Source organism: Sceloporus occidentalis, unplaced genomic scaffold, assembly GCF_023333645.1.
Source record: "Sceloporus occidentalis isolate IW3139 unplaced genomic scaffold, rSceOcc1.0.p SCAF_50, whole genome shotgun sequence".
Lineage (NCBI taxonomy): Eukaryota > Metazoa > Chordata > Lepidosauria > Squamata > Phrynosomatidae > Sceloporus > Sceloporus occidentalis.
In genome coordinates this window covers 2,966,016-2,978,926 of record NW_028317030.1, presented here as the reverse complement: position 1 = coordinate 2,978,926, position 12,911 = coordinate 2,966,016, and the positions used below count along the sequence as shown (strand labels likewise).

The following is a 12,911-nucleotide window of genomic DNA, read 5'->3' as shown; positions in this document are numbered from 1 at the left end:
AGAACGACGTTGTCCAATAAAAGCCATGTATTGTCATAAATAAGGCACCTTGGGACTTATTCACTAAACTGCGAGTTTGCAGGCGAATTAACATGAGAGCTGCGTTTCTCCTTGACCTTGCATCATGCATTGATGAGATGGATTTAATCATACATTATACAGGGCCAACCAAGATTTTCTAACATGACGAACAGACCTTCATTGGTGGATACAGAATTTGGCATGTTCAAATAGCTAAAGGTATTTAAGATCTTTAAAGCGGATACAACTCCGCGTTTAAAGACTTACAACCCTAAAACCACTTTTTGAAAGTTGGACAAATCAAGCATGATCTGCAGAAAATGCTACATTTATTTTAACCAAACAATATATACTTATGCTTCAGGTAGCACTGCAATTTCCAGAAACTACAAGTCCCACAATGCCCCAGACTGACGAATAAAGAGTGCCAGGGATTATCCCAGTCCGATTAGTCTTGCTTTGCTATGGTTTCATGCATATCATACCAGGAACCAAACACGTTTGCCCAACCACTAGAAACATATATATCCAAACGGAATGTCATTTCATAACAAAGATACGTATGAATAAGACACCCTATCAACTGCCTATTTTGACAGAGAAATGGTGCCCCAGTTCTTAAACTTATGAGCTGGTTAGTTCACTAATCACAGACCAACTAGTATTAAATCGCAAATAAATAAAATAAAAATACTAAGGTCCCAAGACATTCTGGCATCAATTCTCTTTTGACATGAGTATCCGAGAGAGGGGGCATTCCAAAACCGCGAGTCCTGGTGAAATTATCAGTGACGCTGTAAAATGAATTGATTTGTTGTTTGTTTGTTTTTTTATGAATGGCATACAAAGTTTTGGATCTAGCCATTTGCTTTTTCTGTTGCTAAAATAACTGCATTTTAGAAAAGGCTGGTGAATAACTGTCACGACGGAAAATAAAAGTTATTTTTTATTGCTTTTTTTTTTTTAATTATTATTAGCCAATCAAATAAAATAAAAAAATCAGACTGATTTCACTCCATCTGATCCAGCCCTGGTTAAGATGCAGGCTCCTCGTTCCGGTAACAGACACGCTCAGCACATACATATTTTATATTCCCAACAATTATTAAAAATAAAAAAAAAACCTATTCTTATTTTCCCATGGATTTTACTTGATGCCTGTGTTTGCCGGCTGTATCTGCGTCTCTACAATTATTATTAGTTGTATTTACTGAACACCAGCGGATCACCACAATGAGGAAAACATATACAAGATGAACCATAACGTCAACATACAAGAGGAGAAGACTCTTACCAGCTTGCAATACATTAAAGGGTTACATTACAATAATCTGATCTCTGAGGTCTCGAAAGTTTATATTTTCCTGTGTTAGCCAATTAAATACCATCACATTCCGCTAAAGACTCCGGTGCAGTGAGAGTTTAGCTTGTGCATATAATAATCCCAATCTATTTACCTTCAGCTGTAATAAACTATTCCCGCTTTGATCACAACCAATCTTTTACATCAACATGCAGCATTCATACCCACGTGTAGCCTTCCGCGCACCCGACCCGGAAGCTCAACTTTCACAGGTCGACACACAAGAACTTCCTGTCACAGGCATGGAAGCGACGTCATTAGAGTCACCTTCCCAGTCACCGAGCGCTAAACACCGCACTTCTGAACTTCTACTTCCCCAGCCAGTTCACTGGGTGCATTTCGGTTTATCCCGTATCTTAATTAGGCTTCTGAGAAATGTTCTCTTTAATATAGCACAAGGTTCGGCCACGGAGACACTGTTTTTAAACCAGCTGTCATTGGTGTTTTGTTGCCTCTAGCGCTTAGAACTCTGTGACCTAGCGGGAGGGCGAGAGTCTGTTACAGCCAATTACAGCCGACAACGCATTGATAGACAGGCCTGACAGCCAATGTAAGCGAGAGGTTGGGTTTGCCTGTTCAGATCCGAGGAAGCAGGAGCTGCCGCTGAAGGACACTTGCCATTTAGATTGATTTGAGGGAAATAAGTGAGTATGGAGGCGTGCAGGGAGCGGGAAGCGTGGTCATATCAGCCGGGGAGGGGATGCTGTCCATGTGGGGGTGTCATGTATGAGGCAAAGTGTTTATGGCTGGGGTCCGGCCGTTACTGTAACGTTCGGTAGTGTTGGGGCCTAAAACCAGGCATGGGGCTCATCAGGCGGCAGGGATATTTTTATTTTACTTTATTATTTATCCGTTACGAGTCTCCTGCAATATAAGTGTTGAGATATATAGTATATTATACATTTAATATTTGGAATTATTAATTCACTAAGGCAAGCTCTATTAAAGGACCTTAAAAGAACGGTAACTGGGTGGTAATATGACTGTTGCTCGGAATATAGTTTTTTTTATTATTATTAAAAATTGTTGCTTTCAGTTGAGAAAAAATAGTACAATCTTAATATTTTTTATTTTTTTTTAATTCTTCACTCCAGCCTGATTCATCAAAATCTCTTATAGGAGTAAATGCTCATTGATAAGAGGTCAGGTTACCCTAAGAATGATTTAGATTAGTGTAGAAATCTGTAATGGTCGGTATTGCACCTAAGCGCACACTCTGTGTTTCAATCAAAAGTCAATGTTATCGCACCCTGAATGCGGTTAAGAATTAGTGAATTATTTTTTTGGGGGTGGGAATTTGTCACAGCTGTCTATGTTGCTGGTTAATTGTGAGAATAACTGTGTTTGCGAACGATCAAACCGCATCAGCGCGATGAATTTGACCTTCCAGGGGTGAGAAAATACCAAACGTTTTCTCTGGACACATTACAGGTCCAGCCGTTTTCTAGGTCCAATTAATGTTATTTTACCAATCGGGACCAATAGATATTTTAACCCAGACCAAAAAGTATATAATCTGTTGACTGCTTGTCTTGAAGATGGGGTGCATCGAAACTGGAGTGAGATATCGATAAGCTGATATCGATGGAGCAGATTGTTAAATTATGTCCTAAATCTCCATATTAGTAACATGGCAGAGAGTTTATTAAGAGACAGAGTGAACATGAAGTTCTAAACATTAGTAGCTATAAGGTCGCACTTTAACTACAGTACACGCAATGTATGAAATGACCAGGTATTAATGACGTGTGGCTTACTTGTCACTTTCAGAGTTTATCAGCTGTTTTGTATCTTCTACGCTTGAATTAGCCGAAACAGAAACTTGATATACACTCTTGAGGTCACCTGACGATCACACCTATATGACCTTGTTAACGTGCCATTCCAAACCCATGGGCATTAATATGGAGTTGCCCTCTGCCATTTTTGCCCGTTCATGCAGTAAAGCATTTGTAAGGTCAGGCACTGATGTCGGACGAGACGCCCGGCTTGCAATCTCCGTTCCAGTTCATCCCAAAGGTGTTCGATTGGGTTGAGGTCAGGGCTCTTTGGCCGGTCAAGTTCTTCCACCATGTCTTTATGGACGTTGCTTTGTTCACCCGGGGCGCAGTGGGGAATAGAAAATGCCTTACCCCAAACTATTCCCACAAAGTAGGAAGCATAGCATTGTCCAAAATCTCTTTATACGCTGTTGCATTAACATTACCCTCCAACAGAACAAACCCTGAAGGGAAAAAAAAACCCAGCACCCTTGAAACGGCACATCCTTTAGGGGCAGTGATTTTTACATAGAGTCCTTTTTAAATTATTTTAATGGTGGAATTCAGCTTTATAGTAAACCAGTAAATGTGTTAATGCACAACCGCAATGTAGCCAGAAACCGAACTTCCTAAAGCATATTAACTTGCATTCTCTCTCTCGTTTTATAGACATCAGTCATGGGCGCTCACGATTCCGGCAGCCACCACCAGTTCACCGGCATTCAGAAATACTTCAATGCGTATACAATCACAGGGAGAAGAAATGTACGTACAGATGTATCTATGTTTCTAATAGCTGTACGTTCCCACTGGAGAATTATTCACTGTGTCTCTCTTTTTTAGTGTGTACTGGCCACGTACGCCGGCATCGCGGGACTCATCCTGTTCTTTAAACTGAAACCTAAAAAACAGACCCCCGCCGTCACAGAAAAATGAGCGGTGAGTTTGATTTATACATTCCCCCCCACACCTCTTGTAGCTTTAAAGTACGTCTGTAAGAATGGAAATCGGACAAGTGCTATTAAGAATAATACTCTCACAGGGAGGGTTTGCCATAAGATAGTCGGCGTGAGGAAAAAATGAAAGTTAATACAGACTTTCTGCAGCCGAATGTTGCTTAAGATATCTAGTCAGCCGGTGCCACGCAAGGATGTATGGCCACCAGAGAATAAACATTTAAGGCACATTATTAAATACTCTTAAATGTTGCGACTATTGCCACCGAGGGCTGGCTGTTCACATTTTGTGTTATAATTCTACTCTCCCTATAGTTATAAGGCCTGTTCCCGTCCTTCAGGAAGATGGGCATTAAATATAAGCTTAGATGTCTTAAGGTAAATACTGCCTCTTAGAAGCCCAACCGCCAAACAATTACACAGTACCTGGTGTTATGAATCTACTGCTAGTTTGATACCAAACTGGTCTACTTGGACACGGCTACATTAGGGGCAGTGTTTTTGAAACCACATCCTATTATCACCAACCTGCCACTTACAGAAGAAATCTTGCTCTGTTTAACACTTATGCCATGTTAGAACTTGAATTAGTCCTGAATCCTACTTGTATATGGAGCTCCTGTTCTGCAGAAGAGTGAAGCAGGTTTGCAATTTGTTTTTAGAAGGTAACTATTTCATACTGTAATGCACATAATGTAAATGCTTTAAGTTAGCACTGTGTATAAAGCTATGTCTGCAGCAGCATCATTGCAAATTCTATATCGACCTTCCTACGTGTTCTATTTGTGATTATTAATTTGCACTCTGTTCGTTAGGCCCTTTCCTGCCTGGAGCTATGAAAACAGTAACATCGTCTGAAAGAAACAACCAAACTGCTGTGGATTTGTATTTTCTTTATTTACAAAATATAAAGTTAAAAAAAGCCTGTACAAAATGACAGTGGAGTCCTGTCTGTTGGATCACTTTACAGTTGAGCATAGCACAGTATGTTGGAGGTATATGTTTAAATAAATGTCTTTAGTTCACTTTCACGTTTCCTTCTGGTGACTCGTAAAATACTTATTGCTCCAGCATCTATTCACATCTCAGTAGCTGCCTACACTGAGCTGCAACTGTTCTAATTTAGAGGTAGAAATGGCATCAAAATTACTCTTACGGTTTGAGGCCGAACTGCTGTTTTTACATGAAAAAGGACAATATATTAATGCCACTTATGCAGGGAGGGGGGGGGCTTTAATGGTGAAGCTTAGCTAAAACTGCTTGGCCTTCCCATTCCTTGCATAAACAAATAACAAGTATAAGCATTGTAAGGGTTAGTCAGCTTCGGTAGCTTTAAGTACGTAAAGTTGTAATCGGCTAATACCTGAGCATTTCTAAGGAACAAACTGGCCCGAATAATGTGTATCAGTATTGACGAAGCCGGAGAGAGCTCGCTCGTCACTGAATGTGTTCCCAAGACCTGTAAGTCATCAGAAGAAGTTGCTACTAGTGAAATCATATGTTCGAAAGAGGCAGAAAAGCTTGTGTCAGTGCAGGAAGCTAAAGATCAGTTACGATAGGTAAAGGACTGCTCCTTTTATCCGACGGTTAAAGAGAAAACAGACTCTTAATAAATTAGGATTAAACGCACCGAAAGGCATTCATTTTCTGGAAGCAACCTGTGCTTAAACCACTGAAAATTCCCTTAAGTTTTATAAACCCAGCTCGCTGCAAAGCTATCGGGCATATGCAGTTTTTGCAAGTCTATGGTACAAACAAGGCATCGTGGAGGAGGCAGGAAATCTTGGAGAAATTGACATCTGTTCCCCATTTTGGAAACGTTCCAGCTTTATCAGCCTTTTTCCCCATCTGAGAGCCATTTGCTGATCAGAACAATGGAAGATAATCTTTTGCATCAGAACGATAAAGTGCATCGCTATCCCTGCGAAGTAAAGGCTCCAGCGCTGAGGAGTAGGTTTCGCCTGGTGAAGTGGAGATGTATAACTGAAGTTGATTTGGTCATATAAGATCCAAGCAACAAGTCCAGCGAGTTTTCAGGTAAGTTTACATGACCGGCTGAAGTTGTGAAGTCATCCGTCTCCAAGTCTTCAAAAGCTTTGATGGCATCCCATAGTTTCACCGTATTATCTGTTGAACCTAAAGGTACGGAAGAGTAAAAAAAATAAATCTCACTTCCAAGCTCATTCCTTTATAAAGCCATATAATGCCATTGTTTCTTTAGGTTAAAGAAAACTAGCGCCCCACATTATACATATACATGGTAAGTCTCATGTGTACCGTCTCCAATGCCTCTTACTCCAGGGCTATGGGAGCTTTGGAGCGTACACTTCATACTCAGTATCGCTCCCACTAAAAATGGGGAGCAGTAACATCCCATTAGATGTATGTTACCAACGGTGTTCCAAATCCAATAGCAAAGAAAGAAACTCATTGGAGTCCATGGAAAATTGATGCCCATATGTTTGTTCATTTAAGGATAGATGGCAGGCTTTAAAACGGCACTCTTTCCGGGGAAAAATTTATATATCGATCATAAAAGCGTATGGTGCAGTTTCACATAAGTGCTTAATTCCATTTAGACTAAATTTGAGCTTTCTAACTGATGAACATTAGCCTGATCATTCTATTCTACTAAATAATTAAATCACAAAATATATATATATATTTCCTAAGGCCAGCTTTTGGGTCAAACAATGCCCAAGAAAGTAGGTAAAATTATACTCGATAGAAAACACTACAGGGTCAAACCTAATGCTATAGTTCTAAATGTGCTGAATGTAATCTTACAGGTTAACCTTTACAAGAACAAAGACACTTTGATAAACGGGGCAGATAAATGTGAAACCATATATTTGCTGTTAGGATACATAAACTGATTATCCCTCTATGGCTTTAGTGATTTTGCCAGCAATTCATTTCTTTATGTACCGAGTGTACTAAGGCAAGGAAAACAGACCTCCCCTAGAGTTACTTCTAATGCATTACAATGGATACGCACTTGCAACAAAACAAAAACACGGTAAAAACCTAAGTTTTATATGGAGTTATAATGAGGAGGTTAGATACTAGAAATAAACAGGGTGGGGGTTGGTAATACCCAGTATAACGCTAGACATACCAGATGCCAGAATCTCCCCATCTCTGCTAAATCGAAGTGCATAGACTGTATTCGTGTGGCCCTTCAGCTCTCCAACCATCAAACCATGGCCGATATCCCACAGCAGAACTCTGCCATCGGTCGCTCCAGACGCGAGAAATTTTCCATTAGGAGTAAAAGTCAATGCATGAATTGGTCCCTAAAGAGACAAGAAAGCTTGTGTAAATACACACGCACGCACACACACACAGTGTGGCTACACACCGCAGTTACATTTGGACTTTACCTTATGCCCAGTAAAGATCCTCACGCAGTTCCCGGTTAACACATCCCACACTCTGACCGTTCGGTCTGTGGAACCGGTGGCAACGTAGTTGGAGTTCGGATGGAAACGAGTTGATATCACATCAGCAAGATGGCCAGCGAATATTCGCAATGGCTGATAGTGGTCTGTAGCCCATAAACTGAAGACAAAGCAGAAAGAATACACTCGTTTAATTCTGGCGCGCACACGTGGCTGCTCCGTTACAATGAGTGTTAGGCATGCATGCCTGTAAAGGATCCATCTGGCTTCATCCTTAGGTGTCCTTCACAAGCATACATTTTATTAGCGTTGTTACACACGGCCTCAAAAAGGTAAGCCATGTGTTTCTGCAGATGATACAGAGGTCTGCAACAGCCATGTGGCTTATTCCACCAGGAATGGCCACCCTTGTGATTTATATGAACCAGAAGAACGGTCAAGAATGCAGCTCAATGATTATAAATTCACTTGGGACATAAAATCCAAAGACAAGATAAGGGGTCCTGTACTGTCAGCAACAGAGGAAAGGGATTATCATCCATTTAGGAGGGCAAAATACAATTCTTTAGGATGGAAGCCATGTCCCTAATCACCGATACCGCGTTTCAGGGCAGGATCCTTTCCAAGTCAAATGTGAAATGTTTCAAGAAAGCTGCAGATTTCTGATTTAGTGACCAAATACCATTTGGCTCTCTCTCTAATACAGAACGTGCCTTCGTACATTGTGACGCGTTGACCTCCGTGTGCTTACCGGGCAACTCTGTCATGACCTCCAGACACAAAGTAGTAACCGTATGGAGAGAACTGTGCATCCCACACAGGATAATTGTGTCCTTTATAAGCTACCAAGCAAGTGAACGTCTGAAGACTCCACAAGCGGACAGTTCCATCTTCTGAACTGGATAACAAGTAATTCCTGAGAGGAAGAAAAGGCTGAGTTACACAGAGGTCTTCTCACAATAGGATATAAACACTCAAGATTGCAAGCTTGCGAGCCGAGTCTCTACACCTAATGTGTCGGTTTGTCTTAGTCTGTCAATCCTCGTCTTGTCAGACCCCTTGAATATATGTATTGTATTAAGCGCTGCGTAAACTGTTGGCGCTATATAAATAAAAGATAATAATAAATAATAAGACTTGTAATAACATTCTCTTACCTGTCTGGACTGAAGCTTGTTGCATAAACGGGACCACTGTGCCCACATAAAACCTTCATCTCACAGGCAGTTTTCTCATCCATTATTCTCTCCAAAACATCATCAGATTCCTTGTCTATAAGACTAAGCTCTGAAGAAAGAAGCATCTGGTAAGGACGCGCTCCCAAATATTTAGCATTGCTTTTTTATCTATGCATTTTATGTATTTTCCTAACATAGAAGTGTTCACTAATACAGACATCTACAAAGATAGAAGGCAAACTTTAATTGATTCATAGTATTCTAACCTCCAGGCAACAAAAAGCCTGTTAACTCCATGGCCATCAACATTATCTTGCCAGTAAAGGACCATTAGCAGCAAGCGAAGAGCTGATCGCCATAGGGTTCAATTTATTTGTTCCTAGAGACTGCCACTAGGAAGTAGATTGTGTTTAATATAATCTTGGTGTGAAAATAGTAATTAACATTAAACAATTCATGCCCGGGACTAATGACTCAATGCACAAGAACAATATGCATGAAGGGCCTATACAGGTTTACCCTTTGCAAGTTAAAGGGGGGGGGGGGTTAACAGAGCAGTAACAAGGACTCCCTCCTGGCAAATATTTTATATGGGTTTCCAGAGGTGTAAAAGGACGCCCTCACCTCACGTAGTGCTACATACCCCTCTTTCACCGAAAAAGCTTAAGGGGCAGATTCAATTTTCTGTTCACGGGGAACGGCGTTCTAGTTACCTGTTGCAGATTTGACACTTCTCAGTTTTTTGGGAGTCAGACTCCAAACACGGACAGTAGAATCTGCGAATCCCCCGGCAATCAAACTAGAGTCATCTGTAATATCCACCGCTGTTAGGCCCTGGAAGAAAGATCGGGTCCGGTTAGTACAAAAATCACAAGAGGTTTGTTTGTAGAAAAGAACAAAACCAGTGAAGCTCTTGGACACAGGAATACACCTGGTCTGTCGCGGGCTTTAAAAAGACGTCATTTTACTTACGGATTACCAATATTTGCTACAGACCTGATAGGCGTTGAGAAACGTGTAGAAACAGATCGATGGCAGACAGTCTGGACCAAGGCGGACGCGCTTTGCAGCCTCCTTCATTATCATAATTTTATCAAGCTTGTCTGAGTCTTTCAGTTCTGGAAGTGGAATCCTTATAAAAGAAATGGGGGGGGGGGGAGCGTCAAAAGATGTCATTTTCCACATAGAAATAATGGAGCGCCAACTGATCAACTCAGGATAATGTGGCACAAAACCAGAAAATGCAAACTACCTGGAAGGGTTCCTCACCCTGATTTACCAAACACTCAAAAGCAAGCAGCTTCTACACTATCCTATCAACTTGTTTAACCCTTGGTTGCTTGTTTAACAATTAGGGCAACACAGCTACAAGTACACATTGTGATGAGTAATAACAGTACCTTTATACTCAAGAACATGTACACTGTGCAATAAAGTCAATCTGAAAATACTGCTAAATAGATTTGGTCCAGTAAAACATACGCTTTGCATTCTATAGACAATGTGCCCAAACAAATTGAGGTATATTCACTAAAGGAAGAGCTTGCAGGAGATGCGAATCAGCTCCTTGACTTAACTGTACCTTATGATGGCCCAACCTCAGTGAGATTATTCTGCAGAGAGGTGGGCTCTCCATGTATAGTTCAATCGAGGGGGATTTCTTCATATTATATCATGCATTATACAAGGCCAACTCAGACCTCGTTAGCAGGGAAACTAGCCAGCGTTTGCACTTTATAATGTGTAGCAAGGTCAGGTAGTTGAAACCATACTGAATAAACCATTGTGAAGAATTATAGATACCTATTTTGTGGAGGAGCATTTGGGTCTTGTTTCTTGCTTTTTGACCCAATGCTATCCTTTTTGGGCTTCTTTTTCTTCGGCTTGCCTTCCTCATTTTCTCCTTCCTCATCTTCGTCGTCCAAAGGCACCTCAATCTCTGGCTCTTTAAGAAGTCCATAAAACACCTTAAGGAAGATTAAAAAGTATTAAAACACATTAACGGACACATAAGCAATAGATTTTACTGATGATTCCGCGCTCGAGTCTCAAACAAAGTAACCCAATTAAAACAGATACCTTGACTTTGTTGGCTTCCCGTTTTGCTTCTCCTGACAAGCTGCCCACCATAGCGTCGATCTGCTGCTTGCTTCGCGGCATCCCATCAAAGATGTCGATGTATAAGTGCTCCTGGACGATGCTCCAGATCTGATTGTTCTGCCTTTCTTGCAAATGCCTCTTCAGGAGCTGGTAGGAGTCACGGGAGATCCGCAAGACAAACTTACTCGTCCGAAAATCCAGCATGGTCTCGTTGCCTTTCATATGCTCCTTCTTTGAGAGGCTGGCTAGAACGCGAAGGTCGTCTTCGTAATAACACTCCTGGTCCCCATGAAATCTGTTTGTTAGAAAGTACACAGCTTTACTTTAAGAACAGCTTCAACACCTTACTAGAGATGCTTAGAAATCCCCAATATAAAAGCTACTACTAAAGGTGCATTCAATACGGACAGATCATACAACGATTTATCTGGTCCTATGTAGCCGCCAGAAAGTGATAGATCCACGGGTCAAGAAATTCATCACTAAAAGAAACGTATTTAGAAGCCACAAGAACATGGCTTCTACATACAAAATCAGATAAGGCCCTGGGGGATCGTCCATTGGTTTATTAACCTCTTTGAACCTCCAGAACACAAATTTGGTAAATAAGACTTACTTTTCAAAGAAAGATTTTGCCTCTTTCTCGTGCTGGTTGTAGACCAGCTCCAGGTACATGTGCACAAACAGCGGGTAGAATAACTGGGACAGCTCCGCACGGTGACAGTCCAGCACGGACTCAATAAATCTCTTCAGGCCGCTATAATACTCCTCGTACATAGCAGGGTCTCCTTGCTGTGTATAAGCAGACAACACAGCGCTGACATCCGGCTGGTCCTGCGGGCCGCTGCTCATAGAGACTAGAGAGAGAAAAATTAAATTAAATAATTTAACAAATTAGTATTCCAGGGCTGCAATTACCCAAGATCCCCAACAGGTGTAAACCTTTACATTCTTCCAAATTCCCTGAACCGTTAGAAAACGCCTCATAGACAAGTAATTTTCAGAAAATGTGAGCATGATCTCAAATGTCAGAACTATATATATTTTAGACGATAGTGGGGTCGGAGTAGTTTGAAAAAAACATGATTGTATAGAGGACTCTACCTTTGATTGAAGAGAGACAGCGCCTCGAGACCAGTCCCTGCACGGCGACCGAAAGCCTAACAGATGGAAACGGACCATCGCAACACAAAAAGCTCCAAATCCAGCATAACAGCGCCCCAAACCCCCTAATACTAAAATTCAAACCCTAAACCGTATGACTGCCCAAACACCCCAAACACCGCAGGCTGTATGTAGAGGAACCTAAAACCTGCACCACGGTATAGGAGGCTGCAAGACATCTATAGGTCATTCGGAGGGATTGTAACTCTGAAGAGTTCGCTGGACTACAATTCTCACGATCCTGACCAAACTAAAGGCACTGGAGTGGTTGGCTAGAGGGGTAAAGCTACAGTTTCAAGAGCCAGAAAGTCCTGGTTTGGATCTCCCACAGGCATGGAGGAGGCTGGAGCTTCTCTGCAGCAGCCTGCGATCCCAGTCCCCAGCTCCCCCGCCACACAGTGACTGATATGAGGTATACGAGGCTGCCGGCCCCTCCAGCACCAGCGATCAGACCGTATAACCGCAGCAGCCCAGACCCAATAGTTACCCCGAAGCTCACCCTTCACGGTAGAGGCATTGGAGGCATTCCCAGCGCCGGCTGCAGCCGAGTTAGCGAGCCCCGCGCTGCCTGCAGTCACCCGGCTCAGCAGGCTGGCTCCACCACCATCAGCCGCCCCGGACTGCTCCGGACTCAGGGTGGAGGCCTCATCGGCATCCAGAAGCCCGGTTTCCCGCTTCAGGATATCCACAGAATCTTTCAGGTTACTCTTCTTGAGGAACTGCAGCACGGCGAGCAGGGTCTGGCGGTCAGGGAACTCAGCCCCGGCTGCCTGGGCTGGAACAGCCGCTGGGGCAGCGGGAGGCACGGTCTGAGGGCTCGGGGGCTTCGAAGAAGCCCCATTTCCATTGCCCAGCACAGGGGCGCTGGATTCGTTGCAGCCCAGGCCATCGCTTTTAATATCTTCCTGCAGCTCGGGCTCCGTCTTCACCGCCTCGCTCGCCTCGTCTGGCACCGCCGCCATGTTGAA

At 42.5% G+C, this 12,911-nt stretch overlaps 2 protein-coding genes across 2 annotated transcripts; one reads left to right on the top strand and one right to left on the bottom strand.

Annotated features, from left to right (window-relative positions):
* The first annotated feature begins 1,977 nt into the window (after window positions 1-1,977).
* On the top strand, window positions 1,978-4,080 carry LOC149288650 (ATP synthase F(0) complex subunit k, mitochondrial-like). The gene is made up of 3 exons (XM_089491584.1): window positions 1,978-2,028; window positions 3,814-3,909; window positions 3,988-4,080. Exons 2-3 carry the CDS (start codon window positions 3,823-3,825, stop codon window positions 4,078-4,080), a joined length of 180 nt encoding a protein of 59 aa, XP_089347710.1. The 5' UTR covers window positions 1,978-2,028; window positions 3,814-3,822.
* A 1,935-nt stretch (window positions 4,081-6,015) lies between these two features.
* LOC149288649 (transcription initiation factor TFIID subunit 5-like) lies at window positions 6,016-12,905 on the bottom strand. The gene is made up of 11 exons (XM_089491367.1): window positions 12,443-12,905; window positions 11,396-11,636; window positions 10,759-11,074; window positions 10,483-10,646; window positions 9,676-9,811; window positions 9,393-9,513; window positions 8,659-8,788; window positions 8,253-8,417; window positions 7,484-7,661; window positions 7,219-7,396; window positions 6,016-6,236 (listed from the first exon to the last, which is right to left on the bottom strand). Exons 1-11 carry the CDS (start codon window positions 12,903-12,905, stop codon window positions 6,016-6,018), a joined length of 2,313 nt encoding a protein of 770 aa, XP_089347493.1.
* Window positions 12,906-12,911: the final 6 nt, after the last annotated feature.

Excerpts from the sequence above, each read along its gene's own strand:
- LOC149288650 (XM_089491584.1), top strand. The coding sequence starts at position 3,823 with ATGGGCGCTCACGATTCCGGCAGCCACCACCAGTTCACCGGCATTCAG. Across the intron at positions 3,910-3,987 it reads CAATCACAGGGAGAAGAAAT|TGTGTACTGGCCACGTACGC; the intron begins GTACGTACAGAT and ends TCTCTTTTTTAG.
- LOC149288649 (XM_089491367.1), bottom strand. The coding sequence starts at position 12,905 with ATGGCGGCGGTGCCAGACGAGGCGAGCGAGGCGGTGAAGACGGAGCCC. Across the intron at positions 8,789-9,392 it reads AAGTGTCAAATCTGCAACAG|AGCTTAGTCTTATAGACAAG; the intron begins GTAACTAGAACG and ends TTCTTTCTTCAG. Across the intron at positions 7,662-8,252 it reads GGTCATGACAGAGTTGCCCG|TTTATGGGCTACAGACCACT; the intron begins GTAAGCACACGG and ends CTTTGTCTTCAG.